This window comes from Doryrhamphus excisus, chromosome 11 (assembly GCF_030265055.1).
Source record: "Doryrhamphus excisus isolate RoL2022-K1 chromosome 11, RoL_Dexc_1.0, whole genome shotgun sequence".
In the NCBI taxonomy this organism is placed as follows: Eukaryota; Metazoa; Chordata; class Actinopteri; order Syngnathiformes; family Syngnathidae; genus Doryrhamphus; species Doryrhamphus excisus.
In genome coordinates, this window is record NC_080476.1 from 3,940,493 (window position 1) to 3,959,538 (window position 19,046).

General features: G+C 45.4%; 3 protein-coding genes across 7 annotated transcripts; 2 read left to right on the plus strand and 1 right to left on the minus strand.

Moving 5' to 3' along the window:
* Positions 1–3,211: 3,211 nt before the first annotated feature.
* On the plus strand, positions 3,212–12,998 carry supt20 (SPT20 homolog, SAGA complex component). 3 transcript variants are annotated; one of them, XM_058086961.1, is made up of 24 exons: positions 3,212–3,288; positions 3,718–3,809; positions 3,957–3,992; positions 4,191–4,316; positions 4,426–4,552; positions 4,640–4,743; positions 5,729–5,845; positions 5,928–5,981; positions 6,253–6,392; positions 6,478–6,634; positions 6,712–6,768; positions 6,840–6,917; positions 7,572–7,741; positions 7,839–7,871; positions 7,957–8,068; positions 8,200–8,278; positions 8,696–8,851; positions 9,026–9,317; positions 9,385–9,500; positions 10,337–10,392; positions 10,459–10,566; positions 11,009–11,099; positions 11,736–11,824; positions 12,311–12,998. In XM_058086961.1, the coding sequence occupies exons 2-24, from the start codon at positions 3,807–3,809 to the stop codon at positions 12,497–12,499; spliced, it is 2,490 nt and encodes an 829-aa protein (XP_057942944.1). In that variant the 5' UTR covers positions 3,212–3,288; positions 3,718–3,806; the 3' UTR covers positions 12,500–12,998. The 3 variants fall into 3 exon arrangements, with proteins under 3 accessions (XP_057942944.1, XP_057942943.1, XP_057942945.1); XM_058086960.1 differs by having other exon boundaries at positions 8,173–8,278; positions 12,311–12,997; XM_058086962.1 differs by lacking the exon at positions 11,736–11,824 and having other exon boundaries at positions 8,173–8,278; positions 12,311–12,997.
* On the minus strand, positions 12,927–15,378 carry exosc8 (exosome component 8). Its single transcript, XM_058086970.1, has 11 exons — positions 15,131–15,378; positions 14,960–14,996; positions 14,808–14,871; positions 14,637–14,710; positions 14,524–14,569; positions 14,226–14,331; positions 14,091–14,136; positions 13,888–13,984; positions 13,706–13,826; positions 13,525–13,631; positions 12,927–13,137 (listed from the first exon to the last, which is right to left on the minus strand). Exons 1-11 carry the CDS (start codon positions 15,145–15,147, stop codon positions 13,019–13,021), a joined length of 834 nt encoding a protein of 277 aa, XP_057942953.1. The 5' UTR covers positions 15,148–15,378; the 3' UTR covers positions 12,927–13,018.
* On the plus strand, positions 14,543–19,036 carry alg5 (ALG5 dolichyl-phosphate beta-glucosyltransferase). 3 transcript variants are annotated; one of them, XM_058086968.1, is made up of 10 exons: positions 14,543–14,725; positions 16,329–16,497; positions 16,590–16,636; positions 16,930–16,998; positions 17,114–17,206; positions 17,272–17,385; positions 17,452–17,511; positions 17,586–17,737; positions 18,199–18,284; positions 18,685–19,036. In XM_058086968.1, exons 2-10 carry the CDS (start codon positions 16,359–16,361, stop codon positions 18,798–18,800), a joined length of 876 nt encoding a protein of 291 aa, XP_057942951.1. In that variant the 5' UTR covers positions 14,543–14,725; positions 16,329–16,358; the 3' UTR covers positions 18,801–19,036. The 3 variants fall into 3 exon arrangements, with proteins under 3 accessions (XP_057942951.1, XP_057942952.1, XP_057942950.1); XM_058086969.1 differs by lacking the exon at positions 14,543–14,725 and adding an exon at positions 14,802–15,017; XM_058086967.1 differs by lacking the exon at positions 14,543–14,725 and adding an exon at positions 15,339–15,733.
* The last annotated feature ends 10 nt before the right edge of the window (positions 19,037–19,046 follow it).

Consider the following 19,046-nt stretch of genomic DNA (forward strand, 5'->3'; position numbering starts at 1 on the left):
TTTTCCCACCCCTTGGGAGTGGTCAAATTGAGGGATGCCGATAATCGTGTGAGGTCCGTTTTTGACCTCAAGAAGGGGAGACTGTTGCTTCTGGAAAATACATTTCTATGTGTGTTTAGGAAGTGTCAAAGAGCGGAGGTCTGTGGATTAAAAATGGAGGACCTTTACTCTTTCTGATGGAGAACTTTGCTTGTGCACACAATTGGATTCTATCTATCATAACGTGAACATCATTTTCCTGCCTGTGGCTATGATGGGATCTAGCTCCACCCCCTTAGTAAAACCATGTCATTTTTGGGAAAAAATGCATGCAAAGATGTTCCCCCTGAAAGAGATGATTGGTATCTTCCTGCAGCTATTCAGTGTGAAATATTCCATCAAGTCAACTTGAAAGCTCGGCCCCAAAAGGCAAAGTTGGATGCCTTCTCATATTTGTGTTGGCGCCCCCACCCGTGAGTCGGAAACGCTGACTTGCTTCCAAAGGCGGATTTCGTGTTTTGACTCATACTTAAGCCAACACCACAAGCCCTGCCCCCCTTTATCTCTTCATCCTTTTTAATTACCGGGCTCTAATTGCTGTCCCACGACCTCGACGGTGGCCCCTCGTTTCTGCCGGAGGCAAGCGGAGCCCTTTCAGTGCAAGCGACATTTACACGTGGCTGCTTTTGATTAAAAGGAACAGCAGTGTTCTGGAGGCTGAAAATGTACATGTGTATTATGTATTCAGTGTAGACATGCACAATGATATTCAAAACACAGCTTGGGTGAAGAACCAGCACTGTGTCTCAAATGGAATACTTCCATCAGTACATTTCAATAAGTATACTGTGTACCAGTGTACTGTCCTGAAGCCATTCAGTCACACCTATACTCCTTTTTGTGGTTGGAAAAGGTTTTCATAGCCCCTCCCCTTTCACTACATAGACAAGATGGTGACGATTGAGGGGGGTAAGTGTCAGGAACGCAACAATCACCAGTGCAACAGGATAATTAACAGGCTAATGCTGTTCCCACAAAAATATATTAATTAAGAAATCATGCTGTTTCCTGGTTGAGTTAAAAATTCATTCATTCATTCATTTTCTACCGCTTTTTCCTCACGAGGGTCGCGGGGGGTGCTGGAGCCTATCCCAGCTGTCTTCGGGCGTAAGGCGGGGTACACCCTGGACTGGTCGCCAGCCAATCACAGGGCACATATAGACAAACAACCATTCACACTCACATTCATACCTATGGACAATTTGGAGTGGCCAATTAACCTAGCATGTTTTTGGAATGTGGGAGGAAACCGGAGTACCCGGAGAAAACCCACGCATGCACGGGGAGAACATGCAAACTCCACACAGAGATGCCCGAGGGTGGAATTGAACCCTGGTCTCCTAGCTGTGAGGTCTGTGCGCTAACCCCTAGACCACCGTGAGTATTGAGGGTGGTAAAAATCCAGCACTGCACACTTACCATTTTGAGTGTACCATGCGGTTACTGACAGTGCACTACATTTTGCTGTACTTCAGGTTGTGAATACACTTATGAACTGAAAAGTGTAAGTACAGGAAGCGTGCCAATTGAAACACAGTACAGGAGCGCCTGGGCCTTACTTTATTTACAAATTGACATCGACAACTACTGGCCGAGCGCACAAAGTACAGCGTTAGCACTCATTTTTGCAGCTTATTGTGAATGTGCGGCTCTATTTGACAACTTTGTCAAACACCCCATTTTTGTCGCGTAAACATTGCCTGACATTCACTTAGAGAACCGGAACCAGCAAGTAACTTTTGTGCAGGTTCCTTGCACACCTGAAATGAAAAAGAGGAAAAGCTTTGAAATATTATGCTTGCACTGACCTTCTACAAGCACGGTCCTGTGTGTGGACTTTTAGCTTTAGAAAGAAAGGGACCATGTGTGTGTGTGTGTGTGTGTGTGTGTGTCAGATCTGAACCGCACCCAGAAGACTTGGGCCTTCATAAAGGAACCTCTTATCCCTGCTCTGATGTTGGAAGAAATTCTTTCAACAGCAAAACAACACAACTGCTGACAGACGCTTACAACAATTATGATGCTTTTTCATTGGAATAAAAAAACATATTAGTCCTTTAATAACAGCTATTTCAAACAATGGTTTGCATACAAACCTAATTTGTAACTGTGTTGGAATTATATTTGAAATAGACTAGAAGCACAATAATAACCATACAAAGTCTCTAAATAAATGTAGTATAAGTGCACAGCATGATTATGTTTTTGTATATTGTACTCACGTGGCGTGCTTCCACAAGTGAGGATGTGGGCAGGACTTTCAAAGGATGAGACAACTTAATTATGATTATGTTGGCTGATGAAAGTTGGTCCTCAGGCCTTATGGGCACCAGTCACTGTTTTACTATCAAATAAATGTTTCTCCCTGCGGGGGCCTTACTGTAGGAGTTACTGTAGGAGTGTTGTGCAGTCGGGTCTGTAAGTTTGGACCCAGCACAGTGCTGGGTTTGTGTTCAAGCACCAGATTGTTTTCTTTTCAACAAAGACGCACAATGACCAGCTAATGGAGAAAAAAAGGCGCAATGAAAACAAGTCAATGACTGTGTATTTATAAATTCACACCTCGATTTATGGTAGATCAAAATAATTATTTAAATTTACTGTAAGCGGTAGAAAATGAATGAATGAATGAATGAATGAATGAATGAATGTATGTTTTTGTTTCCACACTGATTGATAGGGGCTTGCAATGGATCAATTGGCCTGCTCCTCCCCCTGCTGGACAAAGGTGGTATAACAGTCACCGGTCACTTAATTAGGTGCACCGTAGGTACACAACCATCATGACAGCTGTATGAAACATTATGCCTTGACAGAGATAATGCTCAGCTTTGATTGACACTGTCAAAGAAGTATTCATTTGTTATTGTATGGTAGTCTTTTTACAATAGGTTTACTGTTAGGCTTTTAATTGGCAATACAGGAGATTGGCCTGCACTCTGTTTAATCTGTATTGGTTACTAGGAAATAAAAGCTAGCATAACTTATTTTTAATCGTTTAAGTAAAACTATAAGACACTTAAAACAATAACTGTTTTTACATGACTTTCCCATAGACATATAGAGTATGTGAGTTTCCTACCATCGTAGCCCCGCCTACCTCCGCCCAAACCGGAAGTTTAGCTGTTGTTGTCACACTGAAAGAAAATGGCCGCCGCTCCTACTTTTTTTCAATGAAGACACTAATGTTTCAATTTCATTTCCTTGTCCTGCGTTGGAGCTGCGGTCGGCTGCTATGCAACCTGGAAGGCAAGTGCACCCTTCTTATTGAGCATGGCGCCGCGTTGACTGCGCGGTGCCCCCGGTGCCGTTCGCGACGCTGTGAACTTAGCAAGCCCCGCTCGGGCTAGTGGGCTAGCATGCTAATGTTAGCCGCACTAGCGTTCAGTGGTCAGCATCAACGAGCTTGTTGCTCAACGGGTGCGCGCGTGCACGGGCTCGCGTTCGTGGCGCATTTCATAGGTGGACGATGCTGTGACGAAGATTAAACATATCTAATTTTGTTGTCATTGTAGAACATGTATCATATGTTTATGACCAAACATAACTTTGGTGATAGTGATAGTGGTTGTCTCGTCTTCCTCGTTGGTTATGAGTCACTTTCACTCACCTACCTGTCACCCACCTTGTTTTGGTCCAGTCGTCATTTATCTACGTTTTGCATGTGTTCCCGCGCAGGGCGTGAATCGTCACTTTAGGAGGGTGACAGTGAGAGGCAGCCAGGACAGCATCATCTACTGTCACCTTGCAGCTGGCGGCCCACCACAATGGTATGTAGCATTTGCTTTCCTTCATCTCCACCATCATAATATTGTCGAAAACACAGAGTTCCTCCACGGTTCTCCCAGCTGCACAGGCTTCTGTGGATATAAACATTGTCACTGATGTATGTGTTTATTTTCCTCATATTTTTGCAGCAACAAGTTTTGGAATATGCATTAGATCGAGCCGAGGTAAGCGATGCTACTCACACATTGAATGAGACCTGACATAAGAGTTCTGCCTCTACAAATATAATAATGTTCTGTGTTCATTGTACAATATTATTGTGGTTGCAGTGATGTATATCTACATTGGCAACTGTCTTATTGTAATGCAATGTGTAATGTTGTGATGTTTGACGTGACGCTTTGACTGTGTTCTATCTTCAGTACATAGTTGAAAGTGCTCGCCAGCGACCTGCCAGGAGAAGGCTTTCCTCTGGTGGGAGGAAGAGTTTGTATCAAAAGCTCTACGAACTTTACATAGAAGAATGTGAGAAGGAGCCAGAGTTAAAGGTTTGTCATTGTCATTTGTATCTGTGAAGCATGTGCGCCACGTTTCAGTTGTCAAAAATTATGCTGCTGCTACCACTTCCAGCTCCTGACTGTACATTTTATGTTACAGAACTTGAGGAGAAATGTGAATCTGCTGGAGAAGCTGGTGTCTCAGGAGTCAGTCTCATGTCTGGTAGTCAACTTGTATCCGGGCAACGAAGGCTACTCGCTCATGCTCAGGGGCAAAAATGGATCCGGTATAGAAATGCTTCATGACTGAGCTCGTTCTGTCAGGTGTAATGTCCTGATTTAATGAGGGTTTTTTTGTGTGTGTGATCCGCCAGATTCAGAAACGATTCGTTTGCCGTATGAAGAGCGAGAGCTGTTGGAGTACCTGGATGCTGAAGAGTTGCCTCCTGTTCTGGTAGACCTGCTGGAGAAGTCACAGGTACGTACGTGCATGTGTTTGTGTTCTGCATCTACATGAGCAGACCACAAGATGTCGTCCCGGCAACATAACCCTGTCAAGTTAGCTTCCAGTCAACAACCATCCTTTTGCTCGTCATTGCCAAAATTCCTCAATTAGTTACAATACATACAAGTCAGCTGAACTTGCATTAGTACACTTACTACTTAGTACACTAGTAGTACTACTGGGTTCCTGAGTGTGTAGATTTTGTAGTGTAATCCCAAATCCATTTCTGTCAGAAATTACAATATCACGTTACTATTAGGGATGCTCCAATCAAGTGGCCATCGATCAGTTTCCGTGAAAAATTTGACGCCTTTCGATGCCAATATCAAAAGCAAGTCACTGCAGCAACTCCTATGTGCAGTGTAGTGTCTTGACTTAAATAACGTCTAGGGCAGCGTTGTCCTCCCACTTTCTTTCACACTGCGCAGGCGTGCCAAAACAAAAACAGTCGTATCTGCTCGGGCTGGGTTATATATTGTTATTTTCAAAAAATACTCGATATTTCCTTTAAGTAATAAAATGCAGCCATATCGTTGCTATCGCTATAGACTGGATTTGCACTGTATCTCCCTCATCCCTCCATGCAGGAGTAGGAAGGAGGGATTGAGCAAAAACCTGAGTTGAAGTGACATCGTCTGCAGTGGAAGAATTAGTCAGCCAGGAATGAGCAGTAGCTCAGTAATGTGGAGGTACTTCGAATTCAGAGCATTTTCACTACCTTAAAGCTTGCCACAAACGGTGAATGTGCCGCACTCATGTTACATTCCTCATGAAAGGAAAGCAATGTGGCGTGTCTTTTATACCGCATCACTGGTGAATAGTCGTCGTCAAATACAAAAATGAACAATTCATGTGATCATTATCAATTTCACACCTGGATGATCGGTATCAGAATTGACAACATAAAGAAGAAAACCAAGGCCGAGGTTCTGGTCCTACTACTGTTTTGTTGTTCCAGGTGAACATTTTCCACTGTGGCTGCGTCATAGTAGAGGTGAGAGACTACAGGCAGTGTGCCAACACCAAGATGCCCTCCTACCAGAGCAGACATGTGCTGCTCCGGCCCACCATGCAGGTGAAACTAACACACCTGACATCTGCAATGCAATGGACATCTTAACTTCATTCAACTTTGCTGTGCTGTTTTTGACGTGCAGACTCTTGTTTGTGACGTCCACGCCATGACCAGTGACCACCACAAGTGGACACAGGTAACCAATGTGACCTACTAAAAGCCATATAGTAACATGACTGTATTTTTACTTTACATTGGGCACAATTTAGATGCCCATCACCGCCTCCTACCAGCTCTTTGGTGGGCTTTAGCAAAACAAGAGTACTCACTCTCATCTCTCTTCTGACTCTCCAACAACAAAATGTGCATTCAACCGGTTTTATCTTTCTCTTGCCAAACCTGCTTTCCCTCTGCTTAGTGTGTTGCACAAATGGTTTCCATAGTAACTGCTCTGCTCTCTGCTTCAGGACGACAAGTTACAGCTGGAGAGCCAGCTGATTTTGGCCACGGCCGAGCCTCTGTGCCTGGAGCCCTCCATCTCTGTCACCTGTACCTCCAACCGGTTGCTCTACAACAAGCAAAAAATGAACACCCGCTCCATGAAACGGTAGCATGAAACTAGGAAATGCTTATCCGGACATGGATACTGCTTAAGGGTTGGTGCTCACTATTATTTTTTGTCTGCGTGCCAGGTGCTTCAAGAGGCACTCTCGAGCGGCACTCAACCGCCAGCAGGAGATGTCCCAGCTACCCACGCCACCCCAGCTCCGCCTCTATGACTACCTGCAGAAGAGGAAGGAGAGGAAAGCTGCTCCCGCCATCGACCTGAAGATCTCCAAGATCGGAAACGTAAGCGCTCACCGCATCCAATATTAGTATTTCTATAATCGCTCGCTTTCACACTTTCTTTATGCGCTGGGTCACAGTGTGTGGACATGTGGCGACAGAACAACTGCCAGCTCAGTGTGCCCAAAGAAATCGACGTAAGAGCAGTGGCTATACTTCTTAAATCTTCAAAAGAAGAACCAAACCAACCTCATGCGTTTGTTTCTAGGTGGAGAAGTTCGCTGTGGTGGAGAAATCGCTGCAGCTGGAAGATTCTCAGCCCACGACTGTGATATGGCCCGCTGAGGTAACTGCATGTGTGTGTATATTTACAATGCAAAAAGGCACGCTTTCATCTTCTGAAATTCCACCAATAAGTGACAACTCACAGACACGTACAGGTGGTCCTCGGGTTACATACGAGTTCCGTTCCTAGACTGTCAGTAGAGTCTTAAGTCGGCTCTTACACCCAAATTAACTCAGATGTCACGTGGCAATTTGTCATGTTTTGTAAGCCTTTTCTTAAGGTTTCTCCACCAATTTCAACATTTGCAATAAAACAAATCAATTAGTTTGTGTTTCAGTTACTCTCTCCATGTCGCTTTAGTTATCATTGTTCACTAGTGGCAAAGAAAGCTAAGAAGCTAAATGGTGGACCAGCGTGATGGTCTCTCACCGAGGTGACTCACCACAAAACACAAAGATGTGGTCTGTCTTGCAGACACCTCCGGAAAACATTACAATATCATATTTATCCTTAACAAGCACATAGTGTATTGTTCCCGTGGGTTCCATGCTGTAACATGTTCTCAAGTGAGTCTCTTGTTTACTGACCAAATTATTTTTTCTATTAGTTTATGGGAGCCCATATATAACCACAGAACACCATATATCAGGGGCTACCTATAGAAACTTGAAAGATGTATTTGTTGTACTCAGGAAACACTTTTGATCCATACAGGAAGTCGTTGACGACTACACCTTTGAGTGTGAGGTCGGGGGTCAAGCTCAGAGGACCAAGGTGTCCATCTTCCAGTCGCCAGGTGACCCGCTGGTGTACGGCAAGATCTACTGTACGAAGGACACAAAAACCGAGGAAGACGGTGCCGACCTGAAGCTCATACATCCCCCGTAAGCTCAGGATTCATTTTCAAATTCACTCCGGGACAGTAAGCATAAACATACTGTAACTCTGAATGATCAACCATGTGTCTCCTGTCTCTTGCAGGTTCCTCATTGGTTCCAAGATCGATGCGGACAGGTGTGTCAGGCTCTGTTGATTTAAGGTCTCGTCCCCTCTGAGAGGAAGATTCTCATGGTGTCGTGTTTGTGTGTGTGTGTGGCAGGTTTCTCACACAGTACAAAGGTGTGTACGAGAAAGATGTCAAGTGTCAGGTCAAGATGTCCCACAACTCAGGCAGCCTGGCGCCGACGCCTCCCTCCCCCGCCAAGGATGAGGTGGGTGTGTCTATAAGTGTGCGAGAGAGGAGCTACATCATCATCAATACAAGTGTCGTTTTTGACGTTTACGGTACATCTTTATGCCCCTCCAATGCCTTTAGAGTGATGGCTTTTCTCCACTCATCCAGATGTCCGTGTTGGGAAAAGGGGTTAAGCATCGGCCTCCTCCCATCAAACTGCCGCCGGAATCAGGCAGCAGCTCCTCAGGTATGTAAGATATGTGTTGCTGATGGTGATTAGAATATCTTCTAGACTTTTCAGTCATTTTTCTAAACACATGGGAGTAGTTTGAGTAATATGATGTCTATTAGGCCTGCGCTATTTCTGGAAAAAATGTGACTCACGATTTTCTTGCATTCAATTGAATAGTAATTGTCTGGGACGATTTTTTTACGCACATACACACACGCATAACATACTCAATGCTGTCTGTTTGCTTATTAAAGAAATCACACTTTTTTCTATCACTTTTAGTCTTATTATTGTAATCTCCAAAGAAAGGAACTTTCAATGGTACGTTCCACAGATGGTCCATGCGCCCCCCATGGACACCCATGTGGGTTTCACCAATATTTTTGTGCAGCTCTATCTAACATGATGTGTTTCTCATCATTTTTGCTCCAGGTAATCCATATGGTTCCCAAGCCACCAGTGGTCTTCTCAAGTGTCCTACGCCCCCCCCTGTCAAAGGCCAGCCTCTGAACAGGAAGCACTCCATGGATCTGGGTCAAGTGGGCCTGTTGTCACCTGCCTCGCTTTCGCCAATGAGCTCCACGCAGAGTGAGTATGCAAGGACGAGTCCCGCAATAACTGATGCTTTCCATCTTCCATGTCCTTTTGTAACTCAACAATCCTGGTCTGAGACAGATGGACACACAAGAAAAACTTGTATCATCGCCTCACTTCCACGCTGAATGCACCTAAAAGCGTTTTGTCTGTGTCGTCCCCCTGAAGGATCAGGCACCCCCACAAACACACCATGTTCAACACCACATCCCGCCGACTCTCTCGGCGCACCCCTCTCTGTGACGCCAACCCCCTCAGAGTCTTCAGCGCTTCAGAGCCAGTCGCAACCCGCCCTCCTCACGCCATTCGCCCAGCAGCAGCTTGCCCTCAGTCAGCCTCTGCCCGTCATGACCATCCCCTTGCCCACCATGGGCACGTCCATCACCACGGGAACCACCTCGTCACAGGTCATGGCCAACCCAGCCGGCCTCAACTTTATCAATGTGGTCAGCTCTGTCTGGTAAGCTGCAGAACTCCACTTCTCCACCAGAGTCAGAGCGGTCTGATAACATGTGATGTTTGTGAAGCAACCCCCAGACGCTGATGAGCAGCTCCAACCCCATGCTCGGTCCCGGCCTGAACCTGGGTGGAATTCTGCCATCTGGAGGCCTAATGCCCTCTATGCAGCCGGCCACACAGACCGGTGGGTTGGGATGTCTTCAACTTGTACAGCTAACAACGTTTACAGCTTGCCTGGGTAAAATTAACCAGCTGGATGGAGTTGGTGACTTCTCACAAAGAAAAACTCAGCGTTTTGAGCCATCCCAAACTTCTTTCATGGCTCACTTCCAGATGTGCAAACCTCATTATCTGAAACTTTGGCATCTTTTAACACAATAATACAACATTCTAACTACATTTATAGGTCAGAAAAGTGGGGGGGAGCTTAATAGGTCCCCTTTAGCCCATTAATTATCACACTTTGTCACAGATAAAACTTTATATTTTTATCTGTAATAAATAGGTATGTAAATCTCTTCCATAACTAATCATTAAATTTCAACATGATATTTCATGTAAAGGGATGTCTATTTTGGAAATACGGGCCAGTATTTTATTCAAAAAATATGCACTTTGCATGTTAAATGCTATCAGGGATTTGTCTAACGTTGTTTGACATCCTTGAATGCACCTTCTAACGTTCTACTATACTACTATATATAATACTATACTACTATACTTTCACCTAATATTTGGTCCCAAATGTTGATACTATATGGGAATACATAAATAGGTAAAATGTGATGACCTCATTGAGTGCTAATGTGCATATTTGTGCTACAGAACCTCTCTGAAAAACAAAGTCCAGGCTTATACTGGTGTATGGAGGGTCCGTATTCATTTTGTGCCTTAAATTTGATGTTGTTCCTGTCTTAGTTGGAACTAGGATTAGGAAGGGGAATCAAACCCAAGTCCACCATGGCACAAATGGCCTTGTGTACATGTGTTTGTTGAACATTTTGTGTGGAATTCTTCCAGGGAGTCACTTTGGCCTGAACAGCAGCACGGGGCTGAGGCCGCTGAACCTGCTGCAGGTAACTCTTTTAATCTTTTTCTGTTTTGGCTTCTCCTCCTTCATCCTTTTGTCTTTACGTGCGCAGATCCCCACCGGTCCTCTCATCTTTAATCCTGTGCAGCAGCAGCAGCTCTCTCAGTTCTCCCCGCAGAGTCAGTCAGCCACTTCCAGCCCTCAGCAGCAGGGGGAGACGGTGAGTCAATAAACACTAAGTAAACACAAAAGCATAGATTTATGTACACACATACATTTGCTTTGTTTGACTTAAACAAAGTATTTAAAGGAAAACGGCACTTTTATTTGGGCGATCATCCACCGTCCTTATGTGGGGAAAAAAAAAATGGCTATAAACAATGATCAGTTTAAATAGCTGAATATAGTCCCATCAAAGGTTCTCCTATGAATGCAGGTGAATCACAAGCACAACGCCTGGATTAGCCTTCCGCTGTGTTTGTGACTGTCGGGAACAATGTGTATGTCTGTTGTATATTAACCTTATATGAACATCTATGAAGTGCCCCACTAATATAATGGAAGGAAGGAGGGGGGGAACTGACTTTGATTTTGAAACTACCATTCATCATTTATAAGCTAATTTTTGGCTTTTGAACAAACTTGCGTGGATCTTTCCGCAGGGCGATCAGGGCACAGATCCAAGTTTAGGAAACCAGCAAACTGCTGTCATCAACTTGGGCGTCGGCGGTTTCATGTCTCCGCAGGCAGCAGGTACGACGGTGCACACTCCTCAAGATCCCCAAACCAATCACGCGCGGTAGCCTCTTTCACACAACACACAGCTTTTTTTCTGTGTTGGCGTTCCGTTTATGCGGCACAAAGTTCCAACTTGGGATCTAGTATGAGAGCCATATGAGAGGCGGGTAAATGGCAGATCCACTTATCCACTGAGCTGATGGGGCTATTGTGCAGTATTTCTGTGTGAAAGAGGCTACAGTTGAGCGTTTCCTATGCAACGTGTCTCTCCTCCATGTAACGCGTTACTGACCCCCCATGACTGACCGCCACTAGTCTGCTAACATGTCATAGTGGTTCTAGAATGTTCTGTAGTCAAAGATGCCGGTTGTACTCATGTTAGCATGTGACAACTGATAGCAACGTCTCAACTTCCCCTTCTTCTCTGCTACCTTTTCTCTTTTTTTGTTTTATTGATCCCCATCTCCTCTTACTCCGCTCATCTCTTTCTTTCCCTGTTGCCCCCACCCCAATCTCCATGCTGCCACGTTACATGTGTTGTCACCCTCCCCCTCCATGTGCTTTTCTTTGTTCATTTCCATCTTCTTTTTTTTTTTGCCTCTCCCCTCTCTCGGGGATCCGTCCCTCTCTCCCCTTCCTCCCCACCCTTAGTGCTGTCCCAGTTGGGCTGTGGGCTGGACGGGTCTGGGCCCCCGCTGCCTTCTTCGAGGCTTCAGCAGCAGCACCAGCCTCAGATCCAAGTAACTGTGACATACACACACATGTGCAGGGGGCCATACAATGAATGAGAATTATTTACATTTCCCCGTTTTCATACACTCCATTTGTGTTGTCTGTTGTCACGAGCACGCCAGTGACATCACAGCTTGCAGCTGTGTAAAGAGTGCGGGGCATGTTCTTGCACAGCGCATTGTGATAGGCTGCTGCCCCGTGAGCATGGGACGGAGTGGGCGGGGCTAAAAGCTCAGCAGGAAGAAGCAGAAAGTTTGCTTGGCTGCATGTGTGTTGTTGCCACGGTTACCTTTGATGATTGTGGGAGCTTCACTGGTGCTGCTTGACTGCCTCAAACTTCTCCCTCCCCAAACCCTAAACCCCTTGCTTCTGTGGTCCCAAGCCCTTACGGGTGCTTCGCTCAAGCTTCATTAACATGGCCGCTTGTGACATCACACCGCCAGCACTCGTCACGTCCTCCATGTAACGTTCATCTCTCTCTCTCTGTCTCACAGTTGCAATTCTTGCAGCACCAAATGCAGCAGCAGCAAATGGCTATGGCGGCGGCAGCTCCTCCGGCGGGAGCGGGCAGGCCGCATACCGCCAACCAAGCAAGAAGTAGGAGGAAGAGGAGCACGCCGCAGCCCCTCCCCAAACCTCGCCAGGCTGAAACGCTGCCCCCAGCGACACAAAGACGTGAATGATCCGCTCTGTGCTCATTTTTAGATGTGCGGCAGTTGAAGGACCTTGGTGATATTTTTGACACAGAAGATTCTAGTAGCTGAATACTTCTCCCGCACCACCCAGGAAGGCTTTTCTCCACAAAAGGACCGACAGGATCGTCCCCGCACATTCTCGGAGGATTCCTCGCCTGCTCCTCCCGCCGGTAGAACTTGCCCTTCAAGCACAGAACCCGGGAAGAGCTCAGTAGACACCAAATCTTCCGCAGAACATGTGAAACTGATCCTGGAGCAGCAGCCTGGGGGAAGCCGTCTACCTCTCAGTCTGCTGGAAGCCGTCGCTGTGCGCAAGACTGTCTCACAGCTTTTGTACAGCACCGCTGGATTTGGACCCGCGCGCGTGAGTGTGAGACATTTGTGGACACTTAAGAAATAATTTTTTAAAGCAGTCTTTGTCAGCAGTTTTATTGTTATTAAAAAAAGAATATATATTGACAGTGAAAATACAGCTTTTAGATAAAAAAAGCAGGTCTAAGGCTCCTTTTATTTTTTGCTTGTGATGCTTTTTATCACGTTCTTGATGAGTTTTTGGATCTCTTTCTGACGAGCCGTCGCTCGGTTGATCAACTCCTGCAGCCTCTCCCCGGAAAAGGACGTGCCACCTGCAACCCAAACACAACATATTCCCTTCTCACTCTTTAATTCTCAGGATGTCCCCATACAAGGCCAGTCCTATCGTACTTTGGTGAGTATCAGCACACAGATTTGTGCACAGATGCAACCCACTTAGTGCACAGTGGAGTATACGTATTGTACACATACTGAAGTGCAGTAATTGAAACATTTACAGCATTCAATTCATGCCATCTCGCTAGCAGTTCATCACAGCTGCCATCTTGCATAAAATAATCAGAGTGATTGGAAATAATCCACAAAGTCAGGGAAACTATTGGGAAACTACAGAATAGAAGTGATGTGACCAGCAAATGGGTCGATTCTGGGTTGGTTGATTCTTTTCGCTGTGGCCACAAACAAGCAAACAAACAGACCTGGTTTGTGCATCGAGCACAGGCGACCTTCCTCGTCCGTCACCACGGTTAGCCGAGAGGTGGACAGTTGCTCCTCTTCGGCCGTTGGGTCAGTGATGACGATGGAGCTGCACAGCAAGCCAACATACAACCACGGGATGACATTTGATCTTCACAAACTCAAGAAAAAGGTTGGACTCACTCGTCAAAGACACAGAAAGAGGCGGCGACGGGATGCTTGACAATGTTCAACCCATGTCTCTTCTCTAAGTTAACCTCTGGCGCGCATGTGTCGGCGTTGATGACCACCTCTGGGAGTCGAGCTGTGGAAGCCAATGAAAATATGACGATTTTGTGACAACAACAACGGCAAAGGGCACGTACTGTTCTTCAGAGCAGCCAGTAGGGCAAGCGTGCACGCATCCAACACATTGCCGTCATAGTCCAGACACATCATGTCGCAGTATAAACACCAGCAGAGCTGCAGGAACAACAAAAACACCATTGCACATTTCTTTATGTTGTATGGCTTTGTTTCTTTATGATGACTTGCATGTATGCCATCTTTGACCACACGTCTCTCTCACCTTTCCTCTTTCGACGCACAAGTCCTCTGTCTGCAACATCTCTGAGCTGCAGCAAACCACATGGGGGGTGTTACACTGGCAACTCAACATTTTAACTTAATTAAAAATGTAAAAAAAAAAACCTAACAAACACACCTCTCGATGACATCAGCCATGAACTGACTGGCGGCCTGGGCCTGTTCTCCAGGTGGGCCTGGTCGGAACTGTGAGGAGCAGAGAGGTGGAAGGTCCACGTTGGGTACTGCAGGATGAGGGGGGAATGTCGAGTCATCCATGGAGCAAAAATTGTCTGAACTTTATAAAAAGGTTTATATGTATCGGTTTATGTATTTGAGACCTTTTACTGAGAGACAGCAGCCAATAACTTTTATTCTAAAGCTTATTTTGCAATGAACAGGAAGTCGACTTCCACTGTGTACAACACTCAACTCACCAATGAAGCCTTTCCCAGGTGCCTCCACTGAGGGGTTGGCCAGCTCCTAGACAAGAACACAACTCATGCTATCACGTTGTTTCACTCACATTACAAACATCTCTTTTTTTTACCGCTTTCACCCCGCAGATAACGGTGGTGTTTCCCAGCTTGACCAGGGCCGAGCCGTCTGCTGTACAGATAGACCCTGAAAAAAAGAAAGGTATCATTGTAACATCGAAATAATGTCAGTTACATGGGGAGGTTGTGGGTGTTAGGCGATGATGATGAGATGCAGCTTTCACCAATGTTGAGGGTGGTGGTTCTGAATTCTAGCAGCTCGCGTCCATCGGGTCGACAGTTTTCTTTCTGGAAGAAAACAAAGTGGAAGATGGTGTTGGACTGGAGAGTAATTAATGGAAGCAAAAAAGACAAAAAAAGATTAATTGTCACCGACTAGAAAGCTCCTGTGGTACTCCAGAGGCTCAGCAGTCCTTAACAGAACCAAATTATAAGTAAGATTTGTATGGACGTCATTATTTGTAATAATTGATTTGAATAACGCAATTATGGGATTTATCACACAATTGTGTTGGTTTAGGTTATAAAATAGTTGAATCATTCTTACTTGAATCCAGCCGCCATGATGTTTTGGTTGACCACGTGGGTTTAAAAAAAACTACGGAAGGTCAGAGGAGGAAAGTACCTGAATGAGATTCACAAATACTAAACGTCACAGGATTCTCATCGTTTTAATCAAATTATCCAATTTAAGCAGTTGTGCCAAATTATATGTATTGTAATTTTTTTGATATTTTTAAATTTAGTTCAATTGGGTGTTATTGCAAGTAATCCTCCCGGCCTCTAGATGTCAGTACGAGTTGCTCGGTGTCGTCAGTCGTCACTAAGTGATGATGTGTCGAGAGAAACGTGTACTACTTCCGCGTTACCCTGTGCTCAATTGTGATTGGAAGGAAAGAGTAACAGACTTGAGGAAATATGTTGACTTTTTCACTTGGAGCTTGAGCGACATTGTGGACGCTGTGGCTGTCCATGTTCCCGGAAGTAAGACCCGGCGACTGAAGCTCACGGCAGTAGGATAGCAAGCTAGCTTCGCGGCTAGCTCGCCCGTGCTAGCAGCTACAGCAAGCAACTCTAGCAAAACAAAATGGACTTTCTATGTGAAATAATTCAGGCTTTGGTCGCACTGGCTGCTCTAGCTTTGATTGTGGTAAGTGGTCAATTTACTGAGTGAATGTCGTGTTCTTAGAAGCATGTTTATCTTAAAAGTGACAGTGTGGGTGTTTGCTGTGTATGATTCTGTGGAGTTGTGACAACACAACAACACAGTTTACATGTGTGACAAACACTCACAGTATTTATGTATTTTCTATACATTTACAATAAATACAATACAAGATTGTATACAATTACCTATTGTACAAATTCTGCATGTGTGTGTAAACCATGACTTGAACATGTACAAACATTTTTTAAAAATCAGGCTACAGTGAATTTCCGTGCAAAACAGCGTTTGGTGCAAAGATTTCCACACGAGAACACTGTTAATGACGCAGAGCAACAAAACATATAAATTAAACAAATTGTTCAAGAAACTGGTGCACTCATTCCGGTTCATTTTGTTGCTGTGTAAAGATTAAACCCTGAGGAAGACTCTTTAACTGTCTCTGAGTTGACAGCAGCCTTTGACTGAGCACCAGTGCAAATTCTGTACAATTCTTATTGTTATTTAGACAGTTATATAGTTATTGTTATTCATGAATGTCAGAACGCTACCATCCTATGTGTTGTCTTTCCCTCTACAGGTAATCTTCACAGCACATGTCACAGCCGGGATGATCAACCTGACACGTCACAACAAGGAGAAAGTCTTCTTCAGTGCCACGGGAGCCAAAGAGCTATTCCCCAGTCTGCACGACCCTCCCTCTGTAGAATTGTCTGTGGTGGTCCCGGCCTACAATGAGGAGCTCCGGAGTGAGTGACAGTGCGCCTCATATTTGCATTACATATAATTCCCAACTCTCTCTCTTGATAAGGCATTTTCCAAATTGTTTGTGTGATTTTAGTGCCCGTGATGATGGAGGAAGCAATGGAGTATTTGGAAAGCAGGCAGGTCAGTATTAGATTAACTATAAATAACACAGTGCAGTACATTTAAGTAATATTTGGATACACTCTTCAGTGTAACAAATTATATTAAATGTATTTTTGTTAATATTTTTGGGTGTCTGAAAAAGATTAACTGGATTCCCACGATTTCGTCTGGAAGACTTGTTTTGGTTTTCATTGAACCTTTCGGAACCGATTAATAAGGAAAACCGAGGTTGCACTGCACAAATTATGCATATTCTTAAAATCACCAGCAGGTGGCAGCATTCAACCATTGACCAGTGTGATTGTTTGCAGAGACAACAGCCTGTGTTCACGTATGAGGTCATTGTGGTGGACGATGGCAGCAAGGACAAGACCTCAGAGGTAATAACTTTATATTATATTCAGATTGTCTTCTATTTCTTTTTTGGATGAGTGGGTTCTTCTTCTTCCCATTTTGGTGTAATAATTTGCGTTCACACCTTTGTGGAACCACTAGGTGGCGTTACAGTACACCAGGAAGTACGGCGCTAATAAAGTCCGAGTTCTGACTCTGGTGAAGAATCGAGGCAAAGGCGGCGCTGTGCGGATGGTGAGGCGTCAGCAAGATGCACTCGTATGATGATTGAACTAATGTTTGTGTGATTGGCTCCAAAGGGAACTCTGAGCTCCCGGGGGCGGCTCATTCTCATGGCAGATGCGGACGGAGCTACAAAGTTCTCAGACATTGAAAAAGTGGAGGCGGGGCTTAAGGACCTCAATCCCAAACCGGTACACGTGTTTTTTATCAATAGTATTTTCCTGTATGCAGTAAGCTAGAATGTGTAGCACATTTAGGACAACATGGCCATTTCCTGCGGGTCCAGAGCTCACCTGGAGCAAGAGGCTGTTGCCCAGGTAACCACCCAGGCTCTACTCACAGGATCCTCCTACTAGTACTGTCTGTCTTTAATTACCCCTGTATGCCGCAGCGCTCTGTGTTCCGCACCTTCCTGATGTACGGCTTCCACTTCCTGGTGTGGTTCTTTTGCGTGCGCGGGATCCGCGACACGCAGTGTGGCTTCAAGCTGTTCACGCGTGAGGCGGCGCTCAGAACGTTCTCCTCTCTGCACGTGGAGCGCTGGTAAGGACCACCTCCGAAGTCAAATAGATTTTGCGCTAGCTGTTCGCCTTTGCTGAAAAACACATTGGCTGTGAAAGTAATTTGTTGTTGCTGATGCTTCTTAACACACCTCACACAATATGTCCCTGGTCTGCCAGAGAATAAGAAGATGTAGCAGGAGGGATCAGTGTATTCAGACCCCTCTAGATTGTTTGTCAAAAAAGCAGCTAGCAACAATCGAGTGTTTTTTCTGGTATTATTGGACACATTTGGAGACTCTACTGTGTCGCTCTTCTCAGTGGGCAGCAGGTGATGCCCTGGGCTGGGCCCCTCACCCATCTAAAAGCATAGGTGGCTCTGGCTTGTTAGTGACATTAAAAAAAAAAACCAAGAAGGTTCATTAGTATTTCTCAACATATTTGAGGTTGGATGACATTGTCCATAATTCTCTCCATCGTGTTCACGTTGTCATTTTGTTGCAGGGCTTTTGATGTGGAGCTCCTGTACATTGCTCAGTCTTTGAAGATCCCCATCGCTGAGGTGGCGGTCAACTGGACCGAAATAGAAGGTAACTTCTTTTACCAAACACTGTTTGTGTGTGAGCTCGGAGACCCGAGTTCAATTCCACCCTTGGCCATCTCTGTGTGGAGTTTCCATGTTCTCCCCATGCATGCGTGCGTGGGTTTTCTCCGGGTACTCCGGTTTCCTCCCACATTCCAAAAACATGCTAGGTTAATTGGCCACTCCAAATTGTCCATAGGTATGAATGTGAGTGTGAATGGTTGTTTCTCTATATGTGCCCTGTGATTGGCTGGCCACCAGTCCAGGGTGTACCCCGCCTCTCGCCCGAAGACAGCTGGGATAGGCTCCAGCACCCCCGCGACCCTCGGAGGATAAGCAGTAGAGAATGAATGAATGAATATCTGTGTTGGCATGGATGCACCCTAAATGCTTATTTGTGGCTTCAGGCTCCAAGCTGATTCCGTTTTGGAGCTGGCTCCAGATGGGCCGAGACCTGATCTTCATCCGCCTTCGTTACCTGACGGGAGCCTGGAAGCTGCGCTTGCCGCTCAAGACTGACTAGCCGGTCAGGCGAGCTTCCCGTCAACCCTCCGCTCCACACGGGGGCGCTATCGCAACATCTGCTGGACTCTTCCGACTTTTTAAAACTCATGACACCTGCTTGAGGTGGCCGCCATCATCACACGGATACCACGATCAGCATGACGCTCGGGTGGCGAGATGAGATTGATTGTTTGTTACTGTATGAACAGGAAGTGAGTTTGGGTCAGTGACTTGAAATAAACATTTAGCAAATGATTACATTGAT